This window comes from Macrotis lagotis, chromosome X (assembly GCF_037893015.1).
Source record: "Macrotis lagotis isolate mMagLag1 chromosome X, bilby.v1.9.chrom.fasta, whole genome shotgun sequence".
Lineage (NCBI taxonomy): Eukaryota > Metazoa > Chordata > Mammalia > Peramelemorphia > Peramelidae > Macrotis > Macrotis lagotis.
Window position 1 is genome coordinate 81,734,929 of NC_133666.1, and position 12,020 is coordinate 81,746,948.

At 44.2% G+C, this 12,020-nt stretch overlaps 1 protein-coding gene across 3 annotated transcripts in view; it reads left to right on the plus strand.

The window, feature by feature from the left end:
- Positions 1-12,020, plus strand: part of PLXNB3 (plexin B3) — a 49,579-nt gene extending 37,559 nt beyond the window's left edge. For all 3 annotated transcript variants that reach the window (XM_074208537.1, XM_074208536.1, XM_074208535.1), the window contains 12 exons: positions 2,176-2,354; positions 3,122-3,188; positions 3,404-3,719; positions 4,356-4,459; positions 4,557-4,650; positions 5,341-5,507; positions 6,859-7,019; positions 8,433-8,580; positions 8,884-8,948; positions 9,079-9,154; positions 10,559-10,633; positions 11,098-12,020. In XM_074208537.1, coding sequence (XP_074064638.1) covers positions 2,176-2,354; positions 3,122-3,188; positions 3,404-3,719; positions 4,356-4,459; positions 4,557-4,650; positions 5,341-5,507; positions 6,859-7,019; positions 8,433-8,580; positions 8,884-8,948; positions 9,079-9,154; positions 10,559-10,633; positions 11,098-11,202 — 1,557 coding nt within the window. In that variant the 3' untranslated portion in view covers positions 11,203-12,020. The remainder of the gene's footprint in view (positions 1-2,175; positions 2,355-3,121; positions 3,189-3,403; positions 3,720-4,355; positions 4,460-4,556; positions 4,651-5,340; positions 5,508-6,858; positions 7,020-8,432; positions 8,581-8,883; positions 8,949-9,078; positions 9,155-10,558; positions 10,634-11,097) is intronic.

Below are 12,020 nucleotides of genomic sequence, written 5' to 3' on the forward strand. Positions count from 1 at the left end.
CCGAAATCCACCTGCTCAGAATTTTTAATATAGCACAATAGTATGCCCTTATATTCATATACCACGACTTGTTCAGCCATTCCTCAATTGATAGGTATTCCCTCAATTTTCAATTCTTTGCCACTATGAAAAGGACTGCTATAAATATTTTGTATACATGGATCTTTTCCCCTTTTTATGATCTCTTTGGATAAAATTGGACCACAGTTTCCTAGCCCTGTGAACATAGTTCCAATTTGTTCTTGAGAATTGTTGGATAAATTCATAACTCCACCAACAATGCCATTAGTGCTCCAATTTTCCTTCATCATCTCTGACACTGATTATTTTCCCTTTTTTTTGTCATTTTAGCCAATCTGATAGCTTATGAGGTGGTGCCTTGGGGTGTTTTAATTTGTATTTCTCTGACCAATAATGATTTGGAGCATTTTGTCATAGGATTATAGATAGCTTTAATTTCTTCATCTGCTAGTTCATATCCTTTGACCAATTAATAAAATTGAATAATGACTCTTATTTTTACAAGTTTAATTCGGTTCTCTTTGTATCTGAGAAATGAGCCTCTCTATTTTTAGACTAATTCCAGATCCTTTTGATGATTCCAGCTTTGTGTTGATGTGTAGTATAGTTTGAGATCTGGTTCTGATATGTCTATGCTTTGGTCTACCTTTTGTTGTTGCTGTTACTGCTTTTGTTTGTTGTTCACTCATGCCTGATTCTTCATGACTTCATTTGAAGTTTTGTTTGCAAATATCCTGGAGTGCTTTGCTATTTCTTTCTCCATCTCACTGTACAGATGAAGAAACTGAGGCATTTAGGGCAAAGTGACTCACTCTTGGTCAGAAAACTAGTAGATGTCTGAGACCAAATTTGAACTCAGGAAAATGAGTCTTCCTGATGACAGGTTGGACACTATGCACTGTGCTAACTGACCCCAGATCAACCTTCCTACTTTTTTCCCTTACTACTTCCCTTCATATTCTTGATTATTGTTTCTGCATTTGAATTTCATTATTATTTTTCTAGTCACATAAAATAATTCTTTGGTAGTTCATTACTAGATAAAATACTTAGAACTTTCATTTTATTCAGTTGGTTTGACCTATCCATGAATAATGAACATTTCTCCAATTATTTATACTTCTGCCCCCCCCCAAAAAAAGTGTTTTATAGGTGGGGTTCCTGGGTATTTTTCAGTAGATAGACTTCCAAATATTTTCTTTTTTTTTTGGCAAGGCAGTGGGGGTTAAGTGACTTGCCCAAGGTCACACAGCTAGGTAATTATTATATGTCTGAGATTGGATTTGAACTCAGGTCCTCCTGACTCCAGAGCTAGTGCTCTATCCACTGTGCCATGTAGCTGCCCTGAAATATTTCCTTCTGTAAAAAATAAATTTTTCTAAGGCATAAATCTGGTCATGCCACTCATTCCCCTACTCATAAACCTTTAATCCCTGTGCCTATTGTGATTTTGCCTGAACTATTCCTTCTTGCCTTTTCCTCCTCCTCCTCTTAGGGTCTCTGGAGGTTCATCTCAAACCTTTTCTCATGTGACTGCCCCCCCACCTCGGGCCCCTTGAATGTTCTCTACATTTATTTTGCATTTGCAGTAGGTACACATCCTGCCTTCCCAAGGAATTTAGGCTCCAAAAGAGCTGAGTTTGGCTTTGCTTCCTTCCCTACCTCCTAGCCTCCGGCCTGGCACAAGGTGGTTGCTTAATAAATAAATGCTTCAGGATAATTTCAGGCTATGTGATCAGAGAGTGCTTTGATCTCAGTGCCCCAGGTGGCTCTGAAAATTAGTGGTTGGGGGGAGGGGAAGGAAATTCCTCCCCATAAAGCTCTTGACTCTTGATTCATCGAAAAGCCAAGAAAAACCGACTGAGATTCTGAAGACAATAAAGCCCCCCCCCCCAACCTAACAAACTACGTTAATTCTTCCTTAATTCCTCAAGTGAAATCTTTGTTCATTCATTCTCAAGTACTTTCCCCCTCAGTCATTGAGTTTTCACACTTTTGATTCCAGTGGGGCTTGAAATCCACTAAAATTTGAGGTTCGGATGAGGGATGTAGCCAGGAGAGCAAGTTGAGGATCCCCCTGGGGGGTGATGGCAGGTGACTGGGCTGAGGCTGGCTTGGAGAATGGACTGAAAGAGGCTCATTTCCTTCCCCAAGTTTATCCACACCCTAGAGGAACAGCCCACATTCTCCCAACGAGATCGATGCTACGTGGCCTCGCTGCTGTCTCTGGCCCTCCATGGCAAACTAGAATATCTGACCGACATCATGAAGACCCTTCTCAGTGACCTTACAGCCCAGTATGTCCACAAGAACCCCAAACTGATGCTTCGCAGGTAAAGAGGACAGAGGGAGCCAGAGCTACGGGCCAACTTAACTGAACTCTAACCTGATTGGTGGGGGTGTTAGAAATTACACCAGCCTTAGAACACCTCCCTTCACATCCCGAGTTTGATGTTCAATCACGTGACTTGAAGTCACTTCACTTTCTTCTAAAAACTCAGTTTCCTCATCTCTAAAATGGGAGTGATCACCTATGTCCTGCCAATCTTGCCAAATTGTGTAGGAAGTGTTTATTAAGGGCATGTCATTAATGTGGAAATATGTTTAATGTGATATATCAGATGGAGGAGGGAGAAGGAAGGGGGGGAAGAAACTCCAAATCTTATAAAAGATGAGTGTTGAAAACTGTCTTTACGTGTAATTGAAAAATAGGGAAAAAAAACCCATTTCCCCCCAAATGGGGTATATCACCCTCCCCCACTTTCTTTCCGATGCTACTCCAAGGAGCCTTATTTACTTACATATTGAGGCTCTCTGTAGGCAGGTCCAAGATGAGTTCAGAGAATGGGCAAAAATGTATTCTTTTATCTTTTGCAGCCTCCCCTTCCCTTTCTCTTTATATTACCTTCTGTTTGAAAACCCCCTCCCCCTCAACCATGCCACCCCAGTGAGATTTACCATATAACAGAGAAAAAGAAACAAAACCTATATTTTGACCAAGGGTAACTGTGTAGGTATATAAAAATTCATAGGACAATTGTCCACCTCTTGAACTCAAGGCTCTTCTTCCACTCTGATGATGGTCTTGTGTCTCTTATAGGACTGAGACCATGGTGGAGAAGCTTCTAACCAACTGGATGTCTATCTGTCTCTACTCCTTCCTGAAGGTGATGTAACCTCACCCCTCCTAAAGATCTAAATGGGAATGGCTCAGATCCCTGCCCCAGTCTGACAGGAGACCCCCACCAATCCTACTCTCCTGCTGACCAATATCACCATCATTTCTGAAATCTCATCATCTAATGAATATCTCCCCTTTGTCCAAGGCCTCCTTGTTTTCCCAAGTCTACTGACTGATGCTCCTCTCTTCTCCCAATCCCAGGAGGTGGCAGGGGAACCCTTGTATATGTTATTTCGGGCCATCAAGTACCAGGTCGACAAGGGCCCCGTGGACGCAGTGACAGGCAAGGCAAAGAGGACATTGAATGACAGCCGGCTTTTGCGGGAGGATGTGGAATTCTGGCCAATGACATTGACTGTGCTGGTGGGGCCTGGGGCTGGCAACAGTGAGCTACAGCGAGTTCCTGCCCGAGTGCTCAACACAGACACCATCACTCAGGTCAAGGAGAAGGTGCTGGACCAGATCTATAAGGGCACACCCTTCTCCCAGAGGCCTTCAGTGCATGCCCTTGACCTTGGTGAGACATTCTTCATCCCCTCCAGGGCCTCCTAGAGCACCTCACCCCATCTGAAGAAGCCCTCTAGGATTCTTCCTATACCTTCAGGGACATCAATGCCTGCCAGACCCTGTAATATTCCAAGTAACCCAGACTGTCTCCATCTAAGCCTCTGGGATAAGGAATGGAGGGGGAGAAACCTTGGGGTCTGGGAAAGACAGGGAAGGTTGCACCTAACTTGAGCTTAGCAGGATAATTAATATGAGTCAAAGAGTAGGCCCAAAGACATGTAGTGGGGGGTGGGAGGGGGTTTTCAGAGACACCCCATGTTCTTAGATCCATGGAGCATAAAATATGTGTGAGATGAGGTTAGAAAGGTGGAACCAGGTCATGGGGGGCCTTGAATGCCAGGCTAATGATTTTGGATTTTATCTAATGAACCAAGGGGAATCAATTGTATGTTTCTGAGCTAGGGAGTGATGAGCAAAGAGTCCAAATTCTTTATCTGATTGAAGAAAAGGGAGTGAATCGGGGTGACCTCTGAGATCAAGGGAGCCCAGGCCCAAAGTCGACTCTCTAAGATCTGATGATTTTTCTTCTTGCTAAACTGGTGAAACTCTCAGACTCTTCTTTTCCCCCAACCCCTTCTTTCCTTAGAGTGGCGTTCTGGAGTGGCTGGGCACCTGACCCTCTCAGATGAGGATCTGACCTCTGTAACCCAGAATCAGTGGAAAAGACTCAACACCTTGCAACATTATAAGGTGCTGGGCAGAATGCAGCCAGAGGTGGAGGAGGAGAGATCCTGGAGGGGGCCCTGCTCCTACCAACTCTGTCCTGCTCCGCTTTCCCTCTCTGTAGGTCCCAGATGGGGCAACTGTGGGCCTCATCCCCCGCCTGCATAACGGGAACAGCATCCCCAAAAGTCCCAATCAGAGTTTTCTCTCTGGAGAGAGTAAGTAGCATGGATGGGGGTGCTACCCAAGAGGGGGCTATGGGAGATACTGCTAGAGAGGGGGGTCTATTGGGGGTTCTGCCAGAGAGAGGGCTGTGGGGGGCACTGCCAGAGAGGGGGCTGTGAGGAAGGTGCTACCAGAGAGGGGGCTGTGGGGGTGCTGCTAGAGAAGGGCATCTACTGGGGATGCTGCCAATGACGGGGCTAAAGGGGGTGCCTCCATAGAGTGGCTTATGGGGGAATCAGGGCAAAGGGAGGGCTGCAAAACTCTCTTCTGAAACTAAATATCTGTAAATGCTGTGAGTCTAACCCTGCAGACTTTCTTTTCTGGGTCATAGTCAAAGGAAATTGGGGCTCCAGCTTATCCCCACCCAACACTTCCCCAGATAAACCAAAGGGAAGTCAAGGGTAGGGAGGAGGAATTTATCTATGGGACTGGTGAGACTTTCTCATAAAAGAACTATGGCCTCATGAGCTAATTAGCCATAGACTTCATTGGCCAGCCTTATGGCCTGGGCTGAACCAAAGGGGAAACTGAAAGTAGGAAGGAGGGTTAAGAATTATCCAAGTCTGTGGGACCAAGTTGAGAATCCCAAACTCCATCTCCCTTTGCCTATGGGCCATACACATGCTCCCAGTTGCCACAGGGGAAGAGGGAGGTAGAGTCTCCACATGGGCTGTGCTCTCTAGCCTTACCCATGTTGGAGGATGGCGATGAGAGTGGCGTTCGGCTCTGGCACCTGGTCAAGTCTACTGAAGAGCCCGAGGTCCCCAAACAAAGGAGAAGCAGTCTTCGAGAGCGAGAACGGGCCAAGGCCATCCCCGAAATCTACCTCACGCGCCTCCTCTCTATGAAGGTGGGTGAGGCCACACTGGCCTGGGAGGGAATCATGGGATCAAAGCAGCCTCAGAGAAGGTGCTTGGGAGACTAGTCCAGGGAAGAAGAACCCATAAGGCAAAACAGTAGGATGACCGCTCCAGTCTTGTAGAGAGAAATGAGCCAAGCCAGCCACCATAGGAAGTCAGATCTGGAAGGGACCTCAGTGTCATCTCCCATTTCACACATGAAGAAGCCAAGCCCAGAGAGGGAAAGGGACTAACCCAAGGTCACCCAGCTTTGGGATGTCCAGACTAGGGGTCTTTTCATTACAATTCACCAGTGAAGTAAAATGGGTCCCAGGGTTATCACTGTTCCACAGACCTATTGACAGGTACTGAACAAAAATAAGAGAATTTCTTTTGTATGACTAGGGGTTTTGGAATGATGGGATTTGTTTTTCATTTTACTTTTATAATTTGGAAGGGGAGAGGGGAGAGAAAAGAGATTTGAGAAAAGAAATTACATTAAAATAAAAAGTACAGGGGGTGGGGGAGGACAGCTAGGTAGCACAGTGGATAGAGCACCGGCCCTAGAGTCAGGAGTACCTGAGTTCAAATCCAGCCTCAGATATTTAACACTTACTTAGCTGTGTGACCTTGGGCAAGTCACTTAACCCCATTGCCTTGCAAAAACAAAAAGAAAAATAAAATAAAAGGTACCACCACCTTACACCTCTCAGATTGGCCAATATGAATGAAAAGGAAAATGATCAACATGGGAAAACTGGAACACTAATGCATTGTTGGTGGAGTTGTGAACTGATCCAACCATTCTGGAGAACAATTTGGAATTATGCCCAAAGGGCAATAAAATATGCATATCCTTTGATCCACACTACTGGGTCTGTATCCTGAAGAGATCATGAAAAAGGGTAAAAATCCCACATGTACAAAAATATTCATAGTAGTTCTTTATTGTAGTGACAAAGAATTGGACATTGAAGGAATGTCCATCAATTAGGGAATGACTAAACAAATTGTGGTATATGAATGTGATGGAACACTATCGTCCTATAAGAAATCATGAGGGATAGGATTTCTGAAAAGCCTGGACTTACATGAACTGATGCTGAGTGAGCAGAACCAGTACATGATACACACTAACAACATGGGGTAATGATCAACTCTGATGGACTTGTGCATTTTTGCAATCAAAGGCAATTTTTAAAGTCTTATGTTGGAAAATACCATCCATATCCAGAGAAGGAACTGTGGAGTTTAAATGAAGACCAAAGCTTATCATCTTCAATTTTTAAAAGTTGTCATATATTATGTCAAATAAATAAAAAGAAAAGATACCAAACAGAATCTTCTCTGTCTCCCACACAGGGAACACTACAAAAGTTTGTAGACGATACCTTCCAAGCCATCCTCAGTGTGGACCGACCTGTGCCCATTGCAGTCAAATATTTATTTGATTTCTTGGATGAGTTGGCGGACAAATATGGCATTGAGGACCAGGAGACTTTGCACATCTGGAAAACCAACAGGTAACCCTCTCCCAACCCTCTGGAAAGTCTCTTAGACCACTTAGTCCAAACCATCTATCTCACAGAGGGGTAAACTGAGGCCTGGAGCAGTAAAGTGACTTGCCAACGTCATACAGGACCTTGATAGGACAGAACCAGAACCCAGGTATCCTTACACCCAAATTCAAGTTACCTGCTTGGTCTTGGGAAGCAGGAACATCTGAGTCATGGGGAAGGAAGGAAGATTTGGAAAAAAGGTAGATTTTAGAAAGATGATGAAAGAGTATGTGCCTCCTAATCACTTAAGCAGTATTCCCCACCCCCCGTCCAAAAAGGTTGGGGGTAGGGGGATGCCCTCCACTTTCATGTTAGGAAGGACAGATGTTGCTTTAATTTCCATGATAATTCAAGTAATTCACATGAGCTGATGGAAGATTGTGTCCATCCCTAGTCATGGAGTTTTTATTTTTTATTTTTTTAATTTTTTAAATTTTTTTCTTTCTTTCTTTCTTTCTTTCTTTCTTTCTTTCTTTCTTTCTTTCTTTCTTTCTTTCTTTCTTTCTTTCTTTCTTTCTTTCTGGTTTTTGCAAGGCAATGGGGTTAAGTGACTTGCCCAAGGTCACACAGGTAATTATTAAGTGTCTGATGCTGGATTTGAACTCAGGTTCTCCTGATTCCAGAACCAGTGCTCTATCCACTGCACCATCTAGCTGCCCTGTCATGGAGTTTTTTAAATTACTTTTTATTATTAACATAATATATTTTATTGATTTCTTAATATAATATTACTAATATTATCACCTTTGTAATCCCTGTAATAAAGCCCAATATGATAATCAGAACTTTACAACTAAAAATGACATTTCCATCTGTACAGAGAAGCTTAAAATGTAGTGTTGGGCAGTTCCTATGATATTTTTGTAGTTCAACTTTTTTTCACTCTATTGTCTTTTGCCTTTTCATATTTCCTTATAATTCTCACATTTGCCATTTTTAATGTTGCCATAATATTCTGTTTACTCAAAATATCATCATTTGACCATTTCCCTAGCATACCTTAGTCATCCATTCATTCGACACCTTCTATGGGTCTGTATCCTGTTCAGAGCTCTGAGGCCACAGAAATGAAACCAAAACACTTGTCTCCAATGACAAATAATGCAGCTATGATCTTTGTGCCTTACAAGGGACTTACAGCTATGTTCCTTGTTCCTTGTTTTCTTTATCTATATATCCAATTGTGGAATTTCTGGATGCAACATTGTCATCAGTTTCTTAAAACTCCTGTTTAAGAAACTGCCAGATAGCTCTCCCAAGAGATTGCATCAGAGTTCAAATCCACAATGTATGAGTGTCCCTCTTTCTAGAAAAAAACAATTTGGGAGTTTGGGTGAAGTAATAAAATACTCTTCCTTTTCTGATCTCTGCTGCCAGCTTGCTGCTGCGCTTCTGGGTAAACACCCTGAAGAACCCCCAGTTCATCTTTGATGTTCGAGTTTCAGACAATGTGGATGCTATTCTCACTGTCATTGCTCAAACCTTCATTGACTCCTGCACCATCTCAGAGCACAAAGTGGGCAGGGTGAGGAGGGATGGGGGGAATCACATCTCCAGAGACCAGTTTTTGACACACCTTTGTAGTATGTATTAAGGGGAAGATCCAGGAAGAGGGGCTGGGAGAGATTTGGGGGATGACTCAGAAAGGCAAATTAACATGAAGGATACTGTAGAGAATGAAGCACTAGAAACTGAGAGTGAGATGTTGGGAATGGAAACCATGGACTGTGGCCGGCAGGGTCAGAGGGCCACAAGGGTGGGTGGCAGCAATTTTGCCTGCAATGTTTCAGTTCGAATTATTTCTTTCTACTTTGTCTGTGGATGGCAGGACTCCCCTGTGAATAAACTTCTCTATGCTCGAGAGATTCCTCGGTACAAGCAGATGGTGGAGAAGTATGTGGTTGGATGACTAGGGCAGGGGCAACCGAGAGGGAGGGGGCTAGAGGAGAGGAAACCATTGTCGGGGAGGGGAGGGCCCATAGGAGGTTGGTTGACCCTTCCTTCATCTCTCCCCATTGCCTAGGTATTACTCAGATATTCGGCAGAATACAACCGCCAGCTACCAGGAAATGAACTCAGCCTTGACAGAATTATCAGGGGTGAGTAGCAAGGTCAGGACTGGAGAGTGAGTGGGGCAGCTGTTTTAGGCTGAATGGCTAACTGGACCTTGGCAATGATGATTGGGGTGGACAGAAGTAATGAGAGATCTAGGTCTTGATCTAGGTCAGATTATGGTCTGAGTGGGAGATTGGTCTCCCCCAAGGAAAAAAAAATTCCAAAAAACCAAAACATTAGGAAAAGATGTAACAAGTTTGATTGTGTTGTGAAGTCCTAGGAGGGAATGACTATCCTCCTAAGGACTGGGTTGAATGGGGAAGACTACCTAGAAGAGAGGACATTTAAATTGTTCCTGGAAGGATGTGCTGGCAGGAGAGGGATAGTTGAAGACAGTGTATCACAGACCAAAGGGTCATAGATTTTTTTTGGTAATTTTTTTTTGAAACAGCAAGTATTTATTTCCTCTCTCCTATTCCTCACCCCCCACCCTGGTGGGGGGAAAAATGAAAAACCTTTATACCAAATATCATAGTCAAGCAAGATAAATATCTGCAGTGAATATTTCTCAAAATATAGGCCTCTTTCTGCACATTTTCTGCACTCTGCTCTATCAGGAGGAGACAACATGTTTCATCAGGAGTCCTCTGGAATCATGGTTGACGTCTGCATTGATCAGCCTTCTTTTTCAGAGTTGTCCATTCAATACTATTGTCATTGTATAAATTGTTCTGGTTCTGCTCACTTCACTTTTCATCAGTTCATATAAGTCTTCCCAGGTTTCTCTGAAATCATCCCCTTCATCATTTCTGACAACAGAGCAACATTCCACTACATTCATGTGCCATCATTTGTTCACCCATCCTCCAATAAATGGGCACCTTTTAGTTTCTAGTTCTTTGACACTACAAAAAGAGTTGATATATTTTCATATATTTATATATATTTAATCTTTGAGGATCATAGATTTTTAAAGCTAGGAGGGACCTTAGGGGACCCACAAGTCCAACTACCTGATTTTACAAGTAAGGAAATGGGGACCCAGAGAAGTTAAATAACTTGCCCAAGTTCACACAGCTAGTGTTGGAAGTGGAACTCAGATATGCCTGAAGCCAAGGACAGCTTCCTATTCTCTACAGTAGGTTGCCTCAACAGATATTGGAGGGGGGACATGAATAAACCCAGGTCTCCTGACTCCAAGACTGAGACCTGGACTATAAAGAAAAGGATTGTAAGAAGACCAGTCTGGACAAAGAAAAAGGGAGCAGGGGCTTAAGATTGGACCAGTAGGTTGGAATCAGATTTAGTATATGGGGAGGGGAGGTAAAATGGAGGAACAGAAAGGACTGCTGGTGACCAAGCATCCAAAAGAGTGATTCTGGCCTCAGTAGTCCCTTCCCCAAAAAGACAGCACTCTTCCCAACCATATGTATTCTCCTCAACCCCAGAATTATGCTTCTGACATCACCTGCCTGGTTGCCCTGCATGAGCTGTATAATTACATCAACAAGTATTATGACCAGGTGAGGAACAAGTGGGCTTTTGGGTGGGGGTTAGAGAAGGGCCTAGAACCTTGTAAGGGAGGGGAAGAATCCTTAAGGTTAACTAAATATCTAGAACCACTTAAACTTAGAGAGAAAGTGGAGGGAGTGGGGAGCTGAGTGGGGTCATCTTCTCAGTTTCCTACAGCCAGCTTTGCTTTAATCCCTAATATCTTGAAAGACCTGCAGAGGGGAAATAATCTCCCAAGTGCCAGAACCAAACTCCCTGAAAAAAGGGATCCTGATAGTCAAATTCAGATTGGCTGTGCTGAGAATGATGATATAGGCCTCATCTCTCCTAGAGATGCTCTGGGATAGGGAGAGGAACTTGGTTCCCTGGAAGGTTTGCTCCAGTTATACAGGAGGGCCTCAGAGGAACTGCACAGAGTGACTGTGATCCCAGAGGGCAATACCAGCTGATCAGAGACCTCTCTGACTTCTTCCAGATTATCAGTGCCCTGGAAGAGGACACCGTGGGCCAGAAGATGCAGCTGGCCTACCGGCTTCAACAGATTGCCGCTCTGGTTGAGAACAAAGTTACTGACTTGTGAGGCCTCATTCTCCAGAGGCCATTTCTTGGGCCAAGGAGGAGATGGACCAGCCTGGGGTGTGGGAGCTGCCCCAGCCAGACCCTCCAGCTTCAAGTGAAGTGCCAGGGCCCCCTCTCTCTTACCAGTAGTGCCTTTTGTTCCTGGCTCCCTTACAGACCCAACTGGGTGACTCTGTCTTTACTGACTCTTCCTCCCCTCCCCACCAAATGGAGCTTGAGAGGGTTTAAAGCCTCTCTCTCCAGGACCCTCAAAAGAGGTTTGGGGCAGAGTGAGCCAGGAGGCTGGGTGGGCACTCTGGGTGGGTACCCAGAGGAGTGGTCAAAACTTGACACGATTTTTACCGGATATTGAGGAACTAGTGGGAAATGAACCCTATCTGGGACATTCTTCCATGGTGGGGGGATGGGGGAGGATTTCCCATTCCAGCCAATCTGGCCTAGCCTGTGGATTTTCCATGCTCCTGTCACTAGGATCATTTGTCGGGGTATGTGGGGAAGGGAGCAGCAAGCTTTGCCTGTCTTACTGAGGCCTGTTATCTATGGCAGCCTTGGGTCATGATAATTTACACCAGTTCCAACCCCTTTTGGGACACTTAAAGAATGACCTGCCTCCAAATTCCCCCTCCCATCCCATGTATTTATTTACTTGCTGAAAAATTTCATTTGAAAAATAAAAGAGATCAGTCTTTAAAAAAAAAATCACAATTATCTTCTTTTGTAGATAGTTTGTGCTTGTGGAGGGTCTGGAAAATGTGCAGTTATCAACATATTTCCTGAGGACCCTCCTTTCCCCTTTCTGAGGCCAGATGCTGGACCTTA